Source organism: Eublepharis macularius, chromosome 1 (genome assembly GCF_028583425.1).
Source record: "Eublepharis macularius isolate TG4126 chromosome 1, MPM_Emac_v1.0, whole genome shotgun sequence".
Taxonomy (NCBI): Eukaryota; Metazoa; Chordata; class Lepidosauria; order Squamata; family Eublepharidae; genus Eublepharis; species Eublepharis macularius.
The window spans coordinates 164027719-164042935 of NC_072790.1; the positions used below are offsets into that span (position 1 = coordinate 164027719).

At 40.6% G+C, this 15217-nt stretch overlaps 1 protein-coding gene across 3 annotated transcripts in view; it reads left to right on the top strand.

Annotated features, from left to right (window-relative positions):
• CRIM1 (cysteine rich transmembrane BMP regulator 1) overlaps positions 1-15217 on the top strand; it is a 232441-nt gene that overhangs the window by 181297 nt on the left and 35927 nt on the right. For all 3 annotated transcript variants that reach the window (XM_054976633.1, XM_054976641.1, XM_054976648.1), the window contains 3 exons: positions 14-142; positions 3384-3540; positions 9596-9717. In XM_054976633.1, the coding sequence (XP_054832608.1) occupies positions 14-142; positions 3384-3540; positions 9596-9717 (408 nt within the window). The remainder of the gene's footprint in view (positions 1-13; positions 143-3383; positions 3541-9595; positions 9718-15217) is intronic.

Here is a 15217-nt window from a genome sequence, read left to right on the forward strand (position 1 = left end):
TTTTTTTTCTTAGAACCAACATATATCACAATAGGTCCACCCACATGTTATCCTCTTGTGAACTGCACGTTAACTGAGAGAGACTGTGTCTACAACTTCAGAGTTGATCGAAATGGTTGTCACATCTGCCAGTGCAAAACGAGTAAGTATATAAATGATCTTGAATTATCACTTTCAAAGAAATATCAGTACATGTACATTGTTTTGTTTCTCGGTATCTTTATCTCATGCACAAGATACTTAAATATAATGCAATTAATTTTGCATGTTATACAAAAAGGCTACATTCAGAAGGACAATGCTCTTCTGCAAAAAACTTTACATTTCTAAGTACAATATTGTAAACTACTGGGTTTTTTAAACGTGTAGGCATGCTGGTGAGATTTGTTTCTGGGGCAGCTCAAGACTAATAAAGTTTTTTTTTTAAAGTAGGTAAAGATAGTCCCCTGTGAAAGCACCAAGTCATTACTGACCCATGGGGGATGTCGCATCATGACGTTTTCTTGGCAGACTTCTTACAGGGTGGTTTGCCACTGCCTTCCCCAGTCATCTACACTTTACCCCCAGATTTTACCAACCTCAGAAGGATGGAAGGCTGAGTTAACCTTGAGCTGGCTACTTGAACCCGGCTTCTGCCGGGATCGAACTCAGGCCATGAGCAGAGCTTGGGCTGCAGTACTGCAGCTTTACCACTCTGTGCTACAGGGCCTTTACTAATATAGTTACATATAAAAATAACTTTATAAATAGTTTTGGCTTGCAGACATTTGAACTGCCCAATAAGTAAATCTGTACACAATCCTAATTTACTAAAGCAAAACCAGTAACTTACCTATGCCCATGAATAATTTAAAAAATGTATATAGTTTTTTCAGTTTTGCTCTTCATGATCAGAGAATTTGACGCACAGTTTGTGAATTCACTTGATAACAGAGCCCTTCCTAAATTTTTCTCAACCAAACTCAGAGACAGTTCAGGTGTAACGAAACTATAGTTTAATTAAACTAATTTGGCCCCACGCACACACTCAGCAAAAAAGCAGTTTCTAAAATATAAACAACCCCCCCTTTCCCTTCATCCCCACCCCTATCCCTCCTAGACACCAGGCCACAACCCCCTCTCTCCAAAGAAAGAAAAAGCCTAGTGAGTCTAACAACTCTTAAACCAGGCAGCAGCTAGGAATCCACTCCTGTCACTGGGCAGCAGAATCTAGCCGCAGTCCAAAGCAGGCCAGGAGAGAAAGCCAGCAGCAGCAAGCAGGCAGTGAATCTCCAGGCTAGAGCAAAATGGAGGCTGATTGAGGCAAGCCTCCTAGTTTAACTTCTTGCAGCAGTTTTAAAAAAGCACTCTCCTTCTTGAGAATCCTGTTGGCCAAAGAAGGAGAGCTGCTGCAAGGACTGGCCACTCACACTCCCCCCCCTCCCTCCTTCACCTCTGACTCTCTCCCCCTCCCTTCTTCCCCCACCCATCTGGTAAAAACAGTTAGGATGCAGTGCTTCTTTGCTGTTCCTCAGTGGAACAATGCTGCCACACTTACTGAATTTTACCAAATAAATTTGGTAAATTTAAATTCAGTGTTACCGAATTCATTTGGTAACCGAATTAAGTTTGATAATACCAAATTTTTCCAAATCAGGTAAAATTCAGTCATTTTAGTCAGTCAGTTCAGTTTACTGAACACTGAACCCGAATTGCTAAAGAGCTACTGTCATGAGTTATGTGTAACCTCAGTCCTTGACTTTTTGTGGTTGGCTCAGTCTCCTGTAGCAGCCATTTTATGGTTGCACCCAACACCCTCTGTCAGAATTCAAAAAAGTTGGGGATCCCTGAACTATACTATGAGATTTTGGCTCAGTTAGGAAGATTTACAGTATTGTATTTGTCTGACTTTTCTATATTTGTTGCATGTTCCTCCTGCTAAATCCTGTTTTCATGATCTTTTCATTTCTACCTATTGACTTCTTTTGTGGAGAAGGGAATGTGAGGTAGTGGATGTGGAGAAGCTGATGTCTCAAGACACCAGCTTCTTGACTCATTATCAGTGCTGATTTCTCCACACCCACTACCCCTCTGCATACCCCACCCTATTCAATCACACCTCCCATTGTCATTCACCATCTATTATCATTCAGCTTCTGTAATCACTCCACTCTCCAAGATATAAAGACAGATGGACTCACATTCTAGCTGTATCTGAAGAAGTGAGCTGTAGCTCATGAAAGCTACCACAAATTTTGATAATCTTATAGGTGCTACTGGATTCTTGCTCTTTTCTACTGCTACAGATAAACACAGCTACTCATCTTGATCTATTATTGATCATGGTATCTGCTTTATTATTATTCTGCAGATTGTAATTTTTTTTTTAAAAAAAATAGTAATATTCTTATGTAAGCTTCTCTACCTCAAAGCTTCTTTGAAATAGCAGTTATATAGCATTTTAGAGTCGCAAGGTTCTGATGCCTAGTTCTAAATACATTACATGGAACTCCTGCTGATTTCACCAGCGACAAGAATTAGCCTAATTGGTGTAACTGTAGGCAGGTTTCTTCATTTTCTGAGCTACAATCCAAGAAGGCCGTTTATGCATGAGCAAGAGAAGTACATGTGTAGCTGGAGTATTCTTTGACATTCTGTCTGTAACAGATATGAAAACTAAACAACAGTTTGCTTTTTTGTGAGTAGAAGCTTCAGCAGAGAAGATGTCTGCTTTAGCCACACTCCGACAGTTCTCTTAAGCCTAAACGCTATCTTTGGCCTTTAACTTGCTTGCATTTAGATAAATGCAGATTAGGTACTGAAATAAATTCTGTTGGTCCTTTCCAGTGCTCTTTAAGCACTTGCTACATGTGAGCCATGCAAGCAGTGGCAACTCTGTAAGCCATTGGGTAGGAAGGGGGAAACAGGAGCCACCACCTCTACATCCACAGGCACTTTGTGATGCAGGCATGCAGTAGCTGCAGCACTGTAAGTAGACAGGCAGGCTGGCTGAGCTGGTGGGAGGGGAGGTTGAGGTGGAAAAGTGCATGTGTGTAATGAAGCTAATGATTTATCAGGATGTGAATTCTGATAGAATGAACATAATTTTATGATCAAGAGTCCAGTAGCACCTTTAAGACTAACCAACTTTATTGTAGCATACTGGACTCTTTTTGATTTTGCTACTACAGACTAACACGGGTAACTCCTCTGCATAATTTTATGGTGGCAGTCTTAATTAGATGAAATATATAATTATTTGTTTAAAGTACTGTTTGTATAAGTATAAACATGTAATTAGGACAATTATGAGTTAAGGGCATGGGATTTGATGGGGAAGAAAAGTATTCTACTTGTGTGTGTAAACAGTTACAGTTCTGCTAAGTTTCATGTGTTCTTCACAGGAGAGGAGCTGTGTGCTGAGCTCATGTCAGGTTGTTCCTTGGATTGTTCCTTCGGTTTCCAGACTGATGGCCAGAACTGTAAGATCTGTCAGTGCCGCCCACGGCCTAAGAAATGCAAGCCCATAGTATGTGACAAGTACTGTCCATTTGGATACTTGTACGTATTCTTATATTAAAGGCATTTTTGGTTATAAGTCTAGAGTAAATAAAAATAATGTTTAATAAATGTAATAAGTGTAATTAATGTTTAGTGAATAATCTAATCTCTCACTTTTTATAATCCCTTTCTTCCAAAGAGTCTGGGTTCATGTATGATGGCTCTCCTCTCACTATTTTATTCTCATATGATGGTTCTCCTGTCACTATTTTATTCTCATAAAAATCCTATGAGTTAGACTAGACCAAGACAGCTTCACAAGTTGAAAATCTTCCAGTGAGCTTAGTGGCAGGGTGAGAAAGGCACAATAAAGTGCTGAACAATTACTAACTGTCCTGTTATATGTTATAAAATGGAGGAAAGCTCTTAACAAAATTGAATGGCTCATCCTAAGTTGCTATTTATTCATAGTGGACTAACAAATTTAGTATATCATTCGATAGTTAAATTAGCAAATTATGTCCTTTTCAGAAAATTGTAACAGCAGTGATTATCATTGGTCTTTTCTGCACAGGGCTTTTTCATTGGTTCTGGCCCAATACTGCATCGATTTCTTTCCAGACTTCTGCACCCACAATCAAACTATTTTGTCTCCAAACAGCTTCCCAGGCTTTTTTGCATTCCGCACAGAGGAAGGCTGCAACTGCTGCAGAATTGCTTCCCCTGGCTTTTCAGCAGCTTTTCTGCCTGCATACCTATCCCAATTTTTATCCAGCAAAGTGAAACCAAGGCTTTTTTAAAGTGCAGAATGCTTTCTGTGGTGTGAGGCCTGATCCTGGCTTTGCCTTTCACCATCACCTTTATTCCACTGCATCTTGATTTGTTGAACAGCAGCCAACCAAGTTTTTTTCCTCAATTTAAAAAAATAAAATAAAATGGCAATGTTGCAACATAAGTGCCATTAAAAAGACGCCCAAAAATCCCTTTGTAAGTTTCCTCAGCCAGTCCACTGAGGAACCTGATGAATCCTCAAAGCCCACAGCAGGGCATTTTTCTAGCGTAGAAATAAAAAACAAGATATCACTTCTGTTCAACTCCCTCTAAATGTAGTAGAATTAAAGAATCAAAGCTTTAAGTGTTGCAAAATTTCTAGCAGAAGTTTATAAAGTTAAATCCAAGCATATAGCCGCACCTGATTGTTGAATGTTTATTAATTTTATTATTAACTGTTACTAATTGCTTGTTTATGTTCATGCTTCTGCCTATCCCTATCTCTGATTGTAGACTATTATTTCTAATGCCAATAAAGGTAATTGATTTGATTTGATTTAGAATCAAAGCAGTATGAGGCTAGAACCAATGAATAAAGCGTATCCAGTCCTCATGGGTTGAATACGCAGAAAGTCTGATGTAAAGTTCACCATGCGGGAGAGAACTTGTATCTTTCCCATTTGAAAAGTATCACTGCCAGGGCCTCTACTGTTCTTCAGGTTAGTGGGGGTTTTATTAAGTATCTTAATTTTCAGATTATTTTGAGGTGGTTTATGTTTGTTTTGCCAAATATGGGAGATAAATTTTGAAGAAATTGGGCAGTTTGGGATTAAGTAAGAGAGATATCATAGTAGACATTATTGGAAAGTATTACTAAGGGGGATTTTAGAGTTAAATTTGCAATAGAAGGGCAGAGTAAACTACAGATGAGAATGCTGCTATATAAACCAGCCTGTTAGCTGAAATCAGTTTCAAGGGCCCCTGCTTTGTCTTTCCCCACTTACTGAAGTAAAGTGGTTGAGCACTAGAGTCAGGACCTTCTCTGATGTAATGCCTCAGTTACAGAATTCCCTTCTCATAGTTCTGCTTATTGTCATGCTTGCTGAGCATTAGATGCCGGGCAAAACATTTATGTTTCCTATGGCCTTTTACTTATTTCTGTTTATGTCCAAGGGACAGAAGTCTGCCTTCCCGATGAATACTTTTTGGTCTGTTGCAGCAGTAGTAGCAGTAGGGAACTTTTCATTAGAGTCTTTTTACATGGCGGGGGGAGGGGGGGTGCGTCGCAACCATCTCCTGTGCCTGGAATGAGCTACATACAGTACAGACTTGCTTCCCCTAAGCAGTCAGGGAGCAACTGATCCTCTAGAGTCTGAGCTACATTTTGGGAGATGGCTCTTTTAGCCTCTAGGCTGATGCCAGACAACTAGGGCTCAGTCACTGTGAAAATTGCTCAACACTTTATCACCATCCTCCTATTAGATCTCTTAATACCAAGTTCCTCTTATTTCAGTACTGAGCCAATGCAAAATAATTTGAGATATTATTCCCATCCCCAGGATGCTATCAACTGATGCCCCAGTGGCCATTTCCTCTCCACACCACCAGCGGTGCTTTTTTTTTAGATCAGCAATTTTATCAGTATAACAGTATAGCAGTATGTGTATCAGGTTCTTTGAATTCCCAGTTTTCATGTTCAAAAGCAAGTCTGTGGCTCTTGGTGTGGAGATGTGCCTTTATATTTTCACAATGAAAGGGGCTGGAGACTTGTTTTTTTACATGCAAGAAGGGAATTCAGAGAACCTATTACATGAGAGCCAGTTTGGTGTAGTGGTTAAGAGCGCGGGACTCTATTCTGGAGCACTGGGTTTGATTCCCCACTCCTCCACTTGAAGCCAGCTGGGGTGACCTTGGGTCAGGCACAGCTTCTAGGAGCTCTCTCAGCCCCACCCACCTCACAGGGTGTTTGTTGTTGTGGGGATAATAATGGCATAGTTTGTAAACCACTCTGAGTGGGTGTTAAATCACCCTGAAAGGCAGTATATAAATCGAATGTTATGTTATTATATATTACTATATTATGATATCAATATATCGCTGTTCAGTTGCCAATTTAAATAAAATAAAAGGCCCCTGGTAGGGAGGAAGAAATGGCTGCTGTGACAGCCAAGCCTCACAGGATCCTGCCATCCTACACACCATTTCCCAGCTGTGGGAGCAGGCTGAGAGATACACTTTCAAGTACAGAATATGTTTGGTATTGTGTGTGTGTGTGTGTGTGTGTGTATATACATATACACACACATACACACACACAGAACATAATTCATCTGGTTTTACCTAGTTTCCTTTATTTGCTATTAATCAAAATGGCCCCTAAAATAATATATAATTTATGGACAATGAGATAATTTAAACAAGACATTACTAATTCATTTATAGATAACATTCAAACATCATATTTTACATGCTGATTTTCTTTGTGATAGACCTGGAAAATACTCAAAAGTGGTTAGAATACTTATTCTGAATTTTAATCCTAAAATGTAATCACTGGCACAAAGGGCAAACAAGAGTTCCTTTGTATATCAGCTTCTCTGTTCACTCCATTGGAAGACTTCCACATAAGTGGGGCTATCCTAATTTTTAAATCTGCATATACCCATCCACACATGCAAGGCATGGCTGAAGAGGGCTGACAGTGTGCCTTTTAAAAGATTAGCATTCGAAAGGCAAAAAATAATTGTAATTTACGCTAAGAAAGAACTTCCATATTTGGAAAAAGCTAGGTATCAGCAGTGCAATAAATTAAAGTGTGAAAGTCACCTTCTAGCTTATTGTTCTAAATCAGTTCAAGGTAGACAGATATCTGTGAGAACAGCAAATACGAGAACAGTATTTTCTATATCAGTTTGCTCACCTGAAGGAAGCAGTTTCTCTGATCAGCAAACCAGATCAGTTTTCAAGTTTTTATTAACACTTGCTGTAGGCTTAAAGGTTCCAAAACATGCAGAGAGCTTTCTTACCTACAAAGACTGCTCCATGCGTACTTCCTTTTATGTATACTATTTCTGTTGAAGTGGTTGAGGGGTCTGCATACTCAAGAATTGTTGTCATTATCATTTAATTGCTTAAAATATCCTTAAGAGTCAAATAGAGGGTCCTGCCATAAAGGCTTACAGTCTTTAATAGATGTAATATAAAAGCAAAAGGGTTAAAGAGGAAAGATACAAGAGAAGAGCCATACCCTTCAGAGACTACTTGGGGTGTTGAGCTTGTGTTTTATTTTTCCTTTCTGTTACCATCCTTCAAATACTTCTATTCACTTTTCATAATAAAAATATCTGAAGAAAATAGAATTATTTTACTTTAAAACATGCATTTAAAAGTTAAGAGATTCCTGTTTTGAGAGCATCACAATAATATAGAAAGTCATTTGTATGCATTAAATTACCATTACCAGTGTAAGAAAATGTTTATACAAATTCTTAAATTTAACTTCACTCAGCAGCTCAGGTCCTATGTTTGCTTTAGGTAAGTAAATGTGCTATAATCTAAACTCAGATATGTGTACCCAGTGGTTGGCTGAAAGATACTATTCAACCACTTCAGTAAAGAATAAAACTTACTTTGTTACTGTTAAAAAATACACACCTTCAGAATGTTATTGCTGTACATACACTAGCAGTCCTTCAGAAAATTATTTTTCTAAATATTTTTGTGATAGATAATACTCTTGTAAAATAAACAATTCGATGCTAGCAGTAGAGAAGGTGATCTTGGATGGTTAATTGCAGGTTCTTCAACGGTAACCAAGCTACCAGTAGTTGGTAGATCCCCCTTAGACAGTAGATGATCCAGGAAAAAATCTGCTGCAAGTATTTTTTAAAAAACTTATTTCGTACAATTTTTTTCTTTGCTGCTTAGCTGATGGCTTCATTACTGGTGCTCTTCCTAGTTCATGTTCTATTTTTAGGACATAACAAAGTTTGGTAACATGCAGGGGGTTATTAGCGCTGGAAAGTTATTATTATTCAGAAATTGTGCTCACTACAGAAGAGCTTGGCAAGTCCTGCTTAATAGCAGTATATGTTTCTGCAGAAATATAACAATCTAGTTGTATTACATTTGTGGTAGTGAACAGCTGTGGGACTGTTATTTAGAGGACTGTAGAGACACTGATAAGGATGATAAGCAAGGGATAGAAAAGAAAGGAAGGAAGACAGTTTGGGGGCAAGGAGAAAAAGGAATGGTGGTGGTTTACCAAGAGGCAAGAGTTGCTTCCAGCTATCATGAAAGACAACAGTCCTGCACTCGTAACAGTCATCCTTGAGACAAGAGCTCCTATGTCCAGCTTAGTTTAAATAAATCTGGGAAGGTAGAAAGCTGAATGACCTAGGAGAATGCTTTAGACTTGCCAAGACAGGAAAAGAAGGGTTTGGTCCATCTCTGTGTACTGGTGCCCCACCTAGTGGATAAGAGAGTGGCTGCAACGGAACATTTGAGAAAAGACTGGAGGAACATCCCTGAAACATGGCTCCTGAGAGAAAATGAAGCTGCTGAGTCAGTAGTCTCTTCTACTAAGTCATTGAAATTGTAAGGTTTCTTAGATGGAAATAATTTTATTTCTGTATTCTCAATGGAGCATAGTGATTTGCTAGGACTTGTTAAGTAATAGTAAGAGTAACGTGTATAATTAAAGTTGTACCATGCTGAATGGGTAAAAAATGGCATATGTCTATGGAAATGTTACCAGAAGTTTCTGTGGCTGCTGTCACCTCTTGTTCTGAGCACTGACTGTTCAAATATGGAATTGTACCAGTTGCCACAGGGAACCAGGTAAGTGCTTAATTACAAGGCTCATCTAACTAAAGATAACTCCATCTACTGTTTTCTTGGCTAGCATATGAGATTTCCTTGATTTCAGTGGGCTTAGACTGGAGTAACTGTGTTTAAGATTGCACTGTTGGTTTCCTTTCTTTTTATTCTGGCTTCTGTTAGTAGTATTAGGATTAGCAGAAATTTAGATGTGGAGAGAGGATTGCTCTAGGAAGAAAAAGTTGATGGAAAGTATTTTAATGAATCATGGTCAAGCTGTTTTCTGATTTGTACACAAAATAATTATTTCTGTATAATGATGGCGATAGAGATTCATACATAGAACTACTGTCAGTCCTACAAACAAAACATGCATTCAGCGTTTATGCTCTTTTGCTACATCTGGGTACAGGATTATAATTAAATAACTTATATTTGCCAGTTAATTAAAAAAACATAATTTTGTAACAAGTCAGATTTTATACATGTTTTTAAAAAGCCTTTTCAAATAATTTTGGTCATTTAGGAAAAACAAGCATGGGTGTGAAATCTGTCGATGTAAAAAATGCCCAGAACAGTCATGTGATAAGATCTGTCCTAATGGCTTCCAGCAGGATAATGAAGGCTGCCTTATCTGCAGATGCAGAGGTAGGTTACTTCTTTTCATCCCAGGTTGCTGTTTAGAGATAAGTGTATCATTATAAAGAATTGAAATAGAAGAACAAGTCCCATCTAGTCCCAAGTATATAAACCAGTTTCATTCATTTAGTAGAATTTTTTGATTGGATGAACAATCCAGACTGGCCATATTGAAAGAGTGTTTATTATATTAATTTTGATTCCATTTTTTTAAAAGTGACTCTAGGATTGTCATTTCCTAAAAAGTTTTATATGTAAGTATAATTAGGAATAAATCCATTTTGGGTAACAATTATTTGGAGCTGGCCAATTATTTGTAAAGAATTATTATGTTTACATTTTGTGCACTCATCTGGAACCCTGGTTGTATACATGGAGCTCTTGCGCACACAGGCTTCCCTGTTCATTTCAATGGAAGGAGCTGATGCGCAGGAACGGTAGTGGATCTGCATATCCATTGAAATGAACAAGGAAACCATTGTGGATAAGTGTGAGTGTTTCATGTGAGCGCAAGAGCTTCTGCACTGCTGGGTCAGAATATGTTTAATTCTGTTGGTGTATCAATATATCCTTAGAACCAGTGGCATAAAACAGGTAGAACCCTACAGGTCACACTGTTGGCACAAAGTAAATGTTAAATAGAAATAAGACGCTGGGGCGTTGGTTCCTGAAATTAAAACATTCAAAACCAATTAATTCAGAGAGACTTTCATCTGTGTTCACCATTTCCAGTGGGATATTTCTCCATTAGTAATAAAAGTTAGTGCTCTTTGTAGTATCTTTGCAGACTGACACATGAGATTTTGCACTGGTGCAAAAGCCACTCTAAAGTTCTAGGCTTAAAATCTAGTGGTCAGTTTCCTTTTCCCAGTAAAAGGTGCTGTTGTTCCTGCTCTGAGGGGGAGGAGTAAATCTTCCCTCTTAGTTTTCTTCTTGCTTTTAGCAGCTCTTTGTTCATTCTTAGATAGAATTACCTCAGTTTTCCTTTACCTTCTCTCTTTCCTTTACCTTCTCTCTTTTTCTCTCTTCTAGATTTAGATTTTTTTTAAAGTAAAACCAGTAATTTTTCTTGGACACTGGCCTCATTTTATTTCTGTTGTTGCCTCTCCCTCACATATGTCACAAAGGCCTTTCTCCAATTAGTGTCACACGTATGAGAGCAAATGCTCAATCACCAGTAGCCATCATTTTTGCCTCTTGTGCTTTAGTGAAGCACAAAGCCCTGATTCCTGCCCTTAAATGTAGAAGAAACAAAATCATGCATCCACTGTTACTGATTCACCAAACAGAAAAGAAGTTATCAAATCTCTCATCTTTTGGAATTGTTGTGTGAAGAACAGCAGGTGCTAACTGTGGTGCTTTCAATACTGTCAACATCTACACTATCAGAACAGTGACCTTGGGTACCATCTCCTGATGCAGCAGTGGTCCTAAATATGGTGGCCACATCTTGTGCTACAACTTTAGAAACTGGTTAACCAGAAAAACAAAGGAGGGGAGACAAGAAGCAGAAGCAGTCTAACTTCAAACATTCCTTCATGGTGGTGAAAGTCCCAGTTTCAGTCGCTTCTTTGTACCATGGTCAGCTCCTTCAACAAAGCCTTCAGAACTACTTCGTCTACATCCATTCCTGGATACTTCCATCTAGTGATCAAAACAATCCTTCAGAACTTCAAAAACAAATCACACACGCTATCATGCATAGAGGGACAACGCAGATGAATATCAATGTCAGTATGAAGACCATGTCATGAGCTCCAAATTTCCCAGCTGTCACTTGAGATCACTGACCTACCATGAATGTTATGAGTGTCAGGACTGTGTGTCTATCCCAGGAGTGTCACAACAAATCTGTCGATTTGGAGATGTTCTTTGTGGTAGGCTGTTTGGTAGATATTGGGTGGCCAGAAGTCTCAATGGAACTCCAACTGGTGATGGTTTTTGGCTTTCAGTGGCCCCTAAAATAGAAACTGGAAGTCTTCTAGTGTGTAGCTTTGTAGCTGAACAAATATCCCTTGTGTAAGAAGCATGCTACTCCAGTAGGACCCAGCCTTATTGTTCACAATCATATACAACTGTCCATGCTTCCAAATTCTTGTCCGCTGGGCTCCTCCAATTCTGCATTCCAAGCTTGTTATCAAGAGAAATAGCCTTTTGTCCCCATTCCCCTATTTTGCTTGTCCCTTGTCCTTCAACAGTCTATCATATCAATTTATATATATTTAGTACTGTCCCCGATTGCAATCACTACACCATGCTTCTCCAGTGTGCTGTTCTTGGCTCTACCCTATGCTGTTCCTCCAATGTTTAATGTATCCACTGTACAACCAATGCTAACTTGACCTTCTGTTTCTCCTGCAACTTTGGCTCCTATGGCACATGCATTTACTTAAACCATCGACTTCAGTACCTTGTTTTGCAGACACATGATGGGCACCCATTCTGCAGACTAATTCTGCCAGATCATTTGCTGACTCTGACAAAATCAGACTTTTTGAGATTGGCATACTCTGAGGTCACCACAGAATTCACACCAGACTATATTGTCATGGAATAGGGACTCTCGCCTATGAGACACTTTGCCAGACTAATTAAAGGCCTTGCTTTAGCACTAAAAATTGAGCTGCACCCACTTCCATTTTCTACCGGACATCACTTGTTTACCTACTGGTTCTTTCACAGGCAGCAGTACTTGCTCTAGGATGGCAGTTTTGCTGGCAGCAACTACAGATGCCTGGTTGAAACCATAAGTGATGCTGTTCATATCTGTTCATCTCTTGGATGTTCAAGACATCCAGATATGAACTAGACCAAGAACTAAATTTCACTTTTCTGACATCCACCTTCCAACTATGTGATACCATGCTACAGTACAAACCTGAAGGCGTCAACGAAGAAGATGCTCTGGTCCACTTGAGCTCAAGAATCGCTTTGAAGTGCTAGAGATGGTGACAGAGGTGACAGTGGGAGGAGAACCGCAAAGATCTGGAAGAGGGAGTGCAGAAGACATGGGGCCACATGGAAGTGGGAAAAAATGGAAGGTGGTAGTCGTCGGGGACTCCTTGCTCAGGGGTATGGAACGCCATGTCTCTGGGCCAGATCCCCTATTCCGAGAGATGTGTTGCTTGCCGGGAGCCAGAATTCAGGATATTACCGACCGGCTGCCAAAACTCATCAAGCCTGCTGATAAGTACCCGTTTGTGCTGATTCATGTGGGAACGAACGACACGGCTTCGAATACTGTTGCAAGAATTAAAGAGGATTATGAAGCCCTTGGAAGGCAGTTGAAGACATGGGGGGCTCACGTGGTATTCTCTTCTATCCTTCCAGTCACAGGAAGAGGAGCATGCAGGGAGCGGACCATACTTGAGGTGAATCGCTGGCTGAGATGGTGGTGCCGGCAGGAGCGCTTTGGGTTCTGGGACCATGGGATAGGTTTTCTTAGAGAAGGCCTTCTAGCACATGATGGGCTTCACCTCTCAAGGGCAGGGAAGAAAACGTTTGGAACGAACCTGGAGAACTTCATCAGGAGAGGTTAAAACTGATGCCGCAAGGGGCAGGGGACGATCGACATGGCGACTTCAATGATGAAGTGAAAACAGTGGGGACCCACCTGGGTAGGAAAGGTCAAACAAAGGTACAAGGCTACAAGTGTCTATATACCAATGCCCAAAGTATGGGCAATAAGAAAGAAGAGCTTGAGCTTCTATTGCAAACAGAGGGCTATGATATAGTAGGAATTACTGAGACTTGGTGGGATGATTCCCATGACTGGAATGTGCTAGTGGATGGGTATGAATTGTTCAAGAAAAACCGGAAGGGTAGAAGAGGAGGTAGAGTGGCATTGTATGTGAGGAGAGGGCTTGATTGTCAAGAAGTTATGGAGAATGGGGCGGACAGCCCGGTGGAAAGTATATGGGTAGAAATAAGGGGAGGAAGGACAAAGGGTATTATTGTTGGAGTCTTCTACAGACCACCTGACCAGCGAGAAGAAATGGATGCTGCCCTCTTTGAACAGATTGGCAGAGTATCCAGACATCAGAACCTTGTAATTATGGGTGACTTCAACTTCCCTGATGTGTGCTGGGAGACAGGCTCAGCAAAGCGTCATGAATCACGCAATTTCCTGACCTGCCTGGCCAATAACTTCCTTTTTCAAAAGGTGGAGGAAGCTACAAGGGGTTCAGCCATACTAGACTTGATATTAACCAACAGGGAAAAATTGGTAGATGAGATGAAGGTGGTGGGGACCTTAGGGGGAAGTGACCATGTCCTTCTTGAATTCCAGTTACTATGGGGAGCCAAGGAAGTTCGTAGCCAGACTTGTAGGTTAGATTTTCTTGGGCCAACTTCGATGAACTCAGAGGCTTGATGAGAGTCATTCCGTGGGGGAGTGTGCTGGAAGGGAAAGGAGCGAGTGAAGGGTGGGCCATTCTCAAACACGAGCTTTTCAAGCTCAGGCCCTCACTATCCCAGCAAGACGGAAACATGGTAAGGGCTCCAAGAAACCGATATGGATGCACAGAGAGCTCCAGAATAAGCTAAGAGAGAAAAAGGAAATGTTCAGGAAATGGAGAGAAGGACAGACCTCTAAAGAGGAGTATATGAGGGTTACTAGGTACTGCAGATCAGCCATCAGAGAGGCCAAAGCTCAGTACGAGCTGGGTCTGGCCAGGAGGGCTCGCTACAATAAGAAAAACTTTTACAGATATGTGAGAAGCAAACGCAAGGTAAAAGAGGCAATTGGACCGCTGTTGGGAGTAGATGGAGAAACTCTGATGCAGGACAGAGAAAAGCAGACAGGCTTAATGACTTTTTTGCCTCTGTTTTCTCCCTGAAGAACTCAGGCACATCTAGAGATAGTAGAAAATGTGGCAGGACACCTGAGTGGCTAATTGACATTGACAGAGAGGTAGTGGAGAGGCATCTGGCTGCACTGGATGAATACAAATCCCCTGGGCCGGATGGGGTGCACCCAAGAGTGCTGAAAGAACTTTCTAGAGAACTTGCAGAACCCCTGTCCATTATCTTCAAGGCCTCCTGGAGGACTGGAGATGTGCCACAAGATTGGAGAAGAGTGAATGTTATCCCAATATTTAAGAAAGGGAGGAAGGATGACCTGGGAAACTACAGGCCGGTCAGTCTGACTTCTGTTGCTGGGAAGATATTAGAGCAGATTTTAAAGGGATCAATCTGTAAGCATCTGAAGGACCGCTCAGTGATCCGGGGAAGTCAGCATGGTTTTGTTCCTAACAGATCTTGCCAGACCAACCTGGTTTCCTTCGTTGATCGAGTGACCAGCTTACTGGATCAGGGGAACTCTGTTGACGTGATTTATCTGGATTTCAGTAAAGCTGAAATGCGGAAATAAGGTTCCCCATGACATTCTGATGGGCAAACTGGAAGACTGTGGAGTAGACTATAGGACAGTTCGGTGGATAGGGAACTGGTTGGAGGACCGCACTCAAAGAGTGGTGGTCAACGGCGTTTCATCAGATTGGAGGGAGGT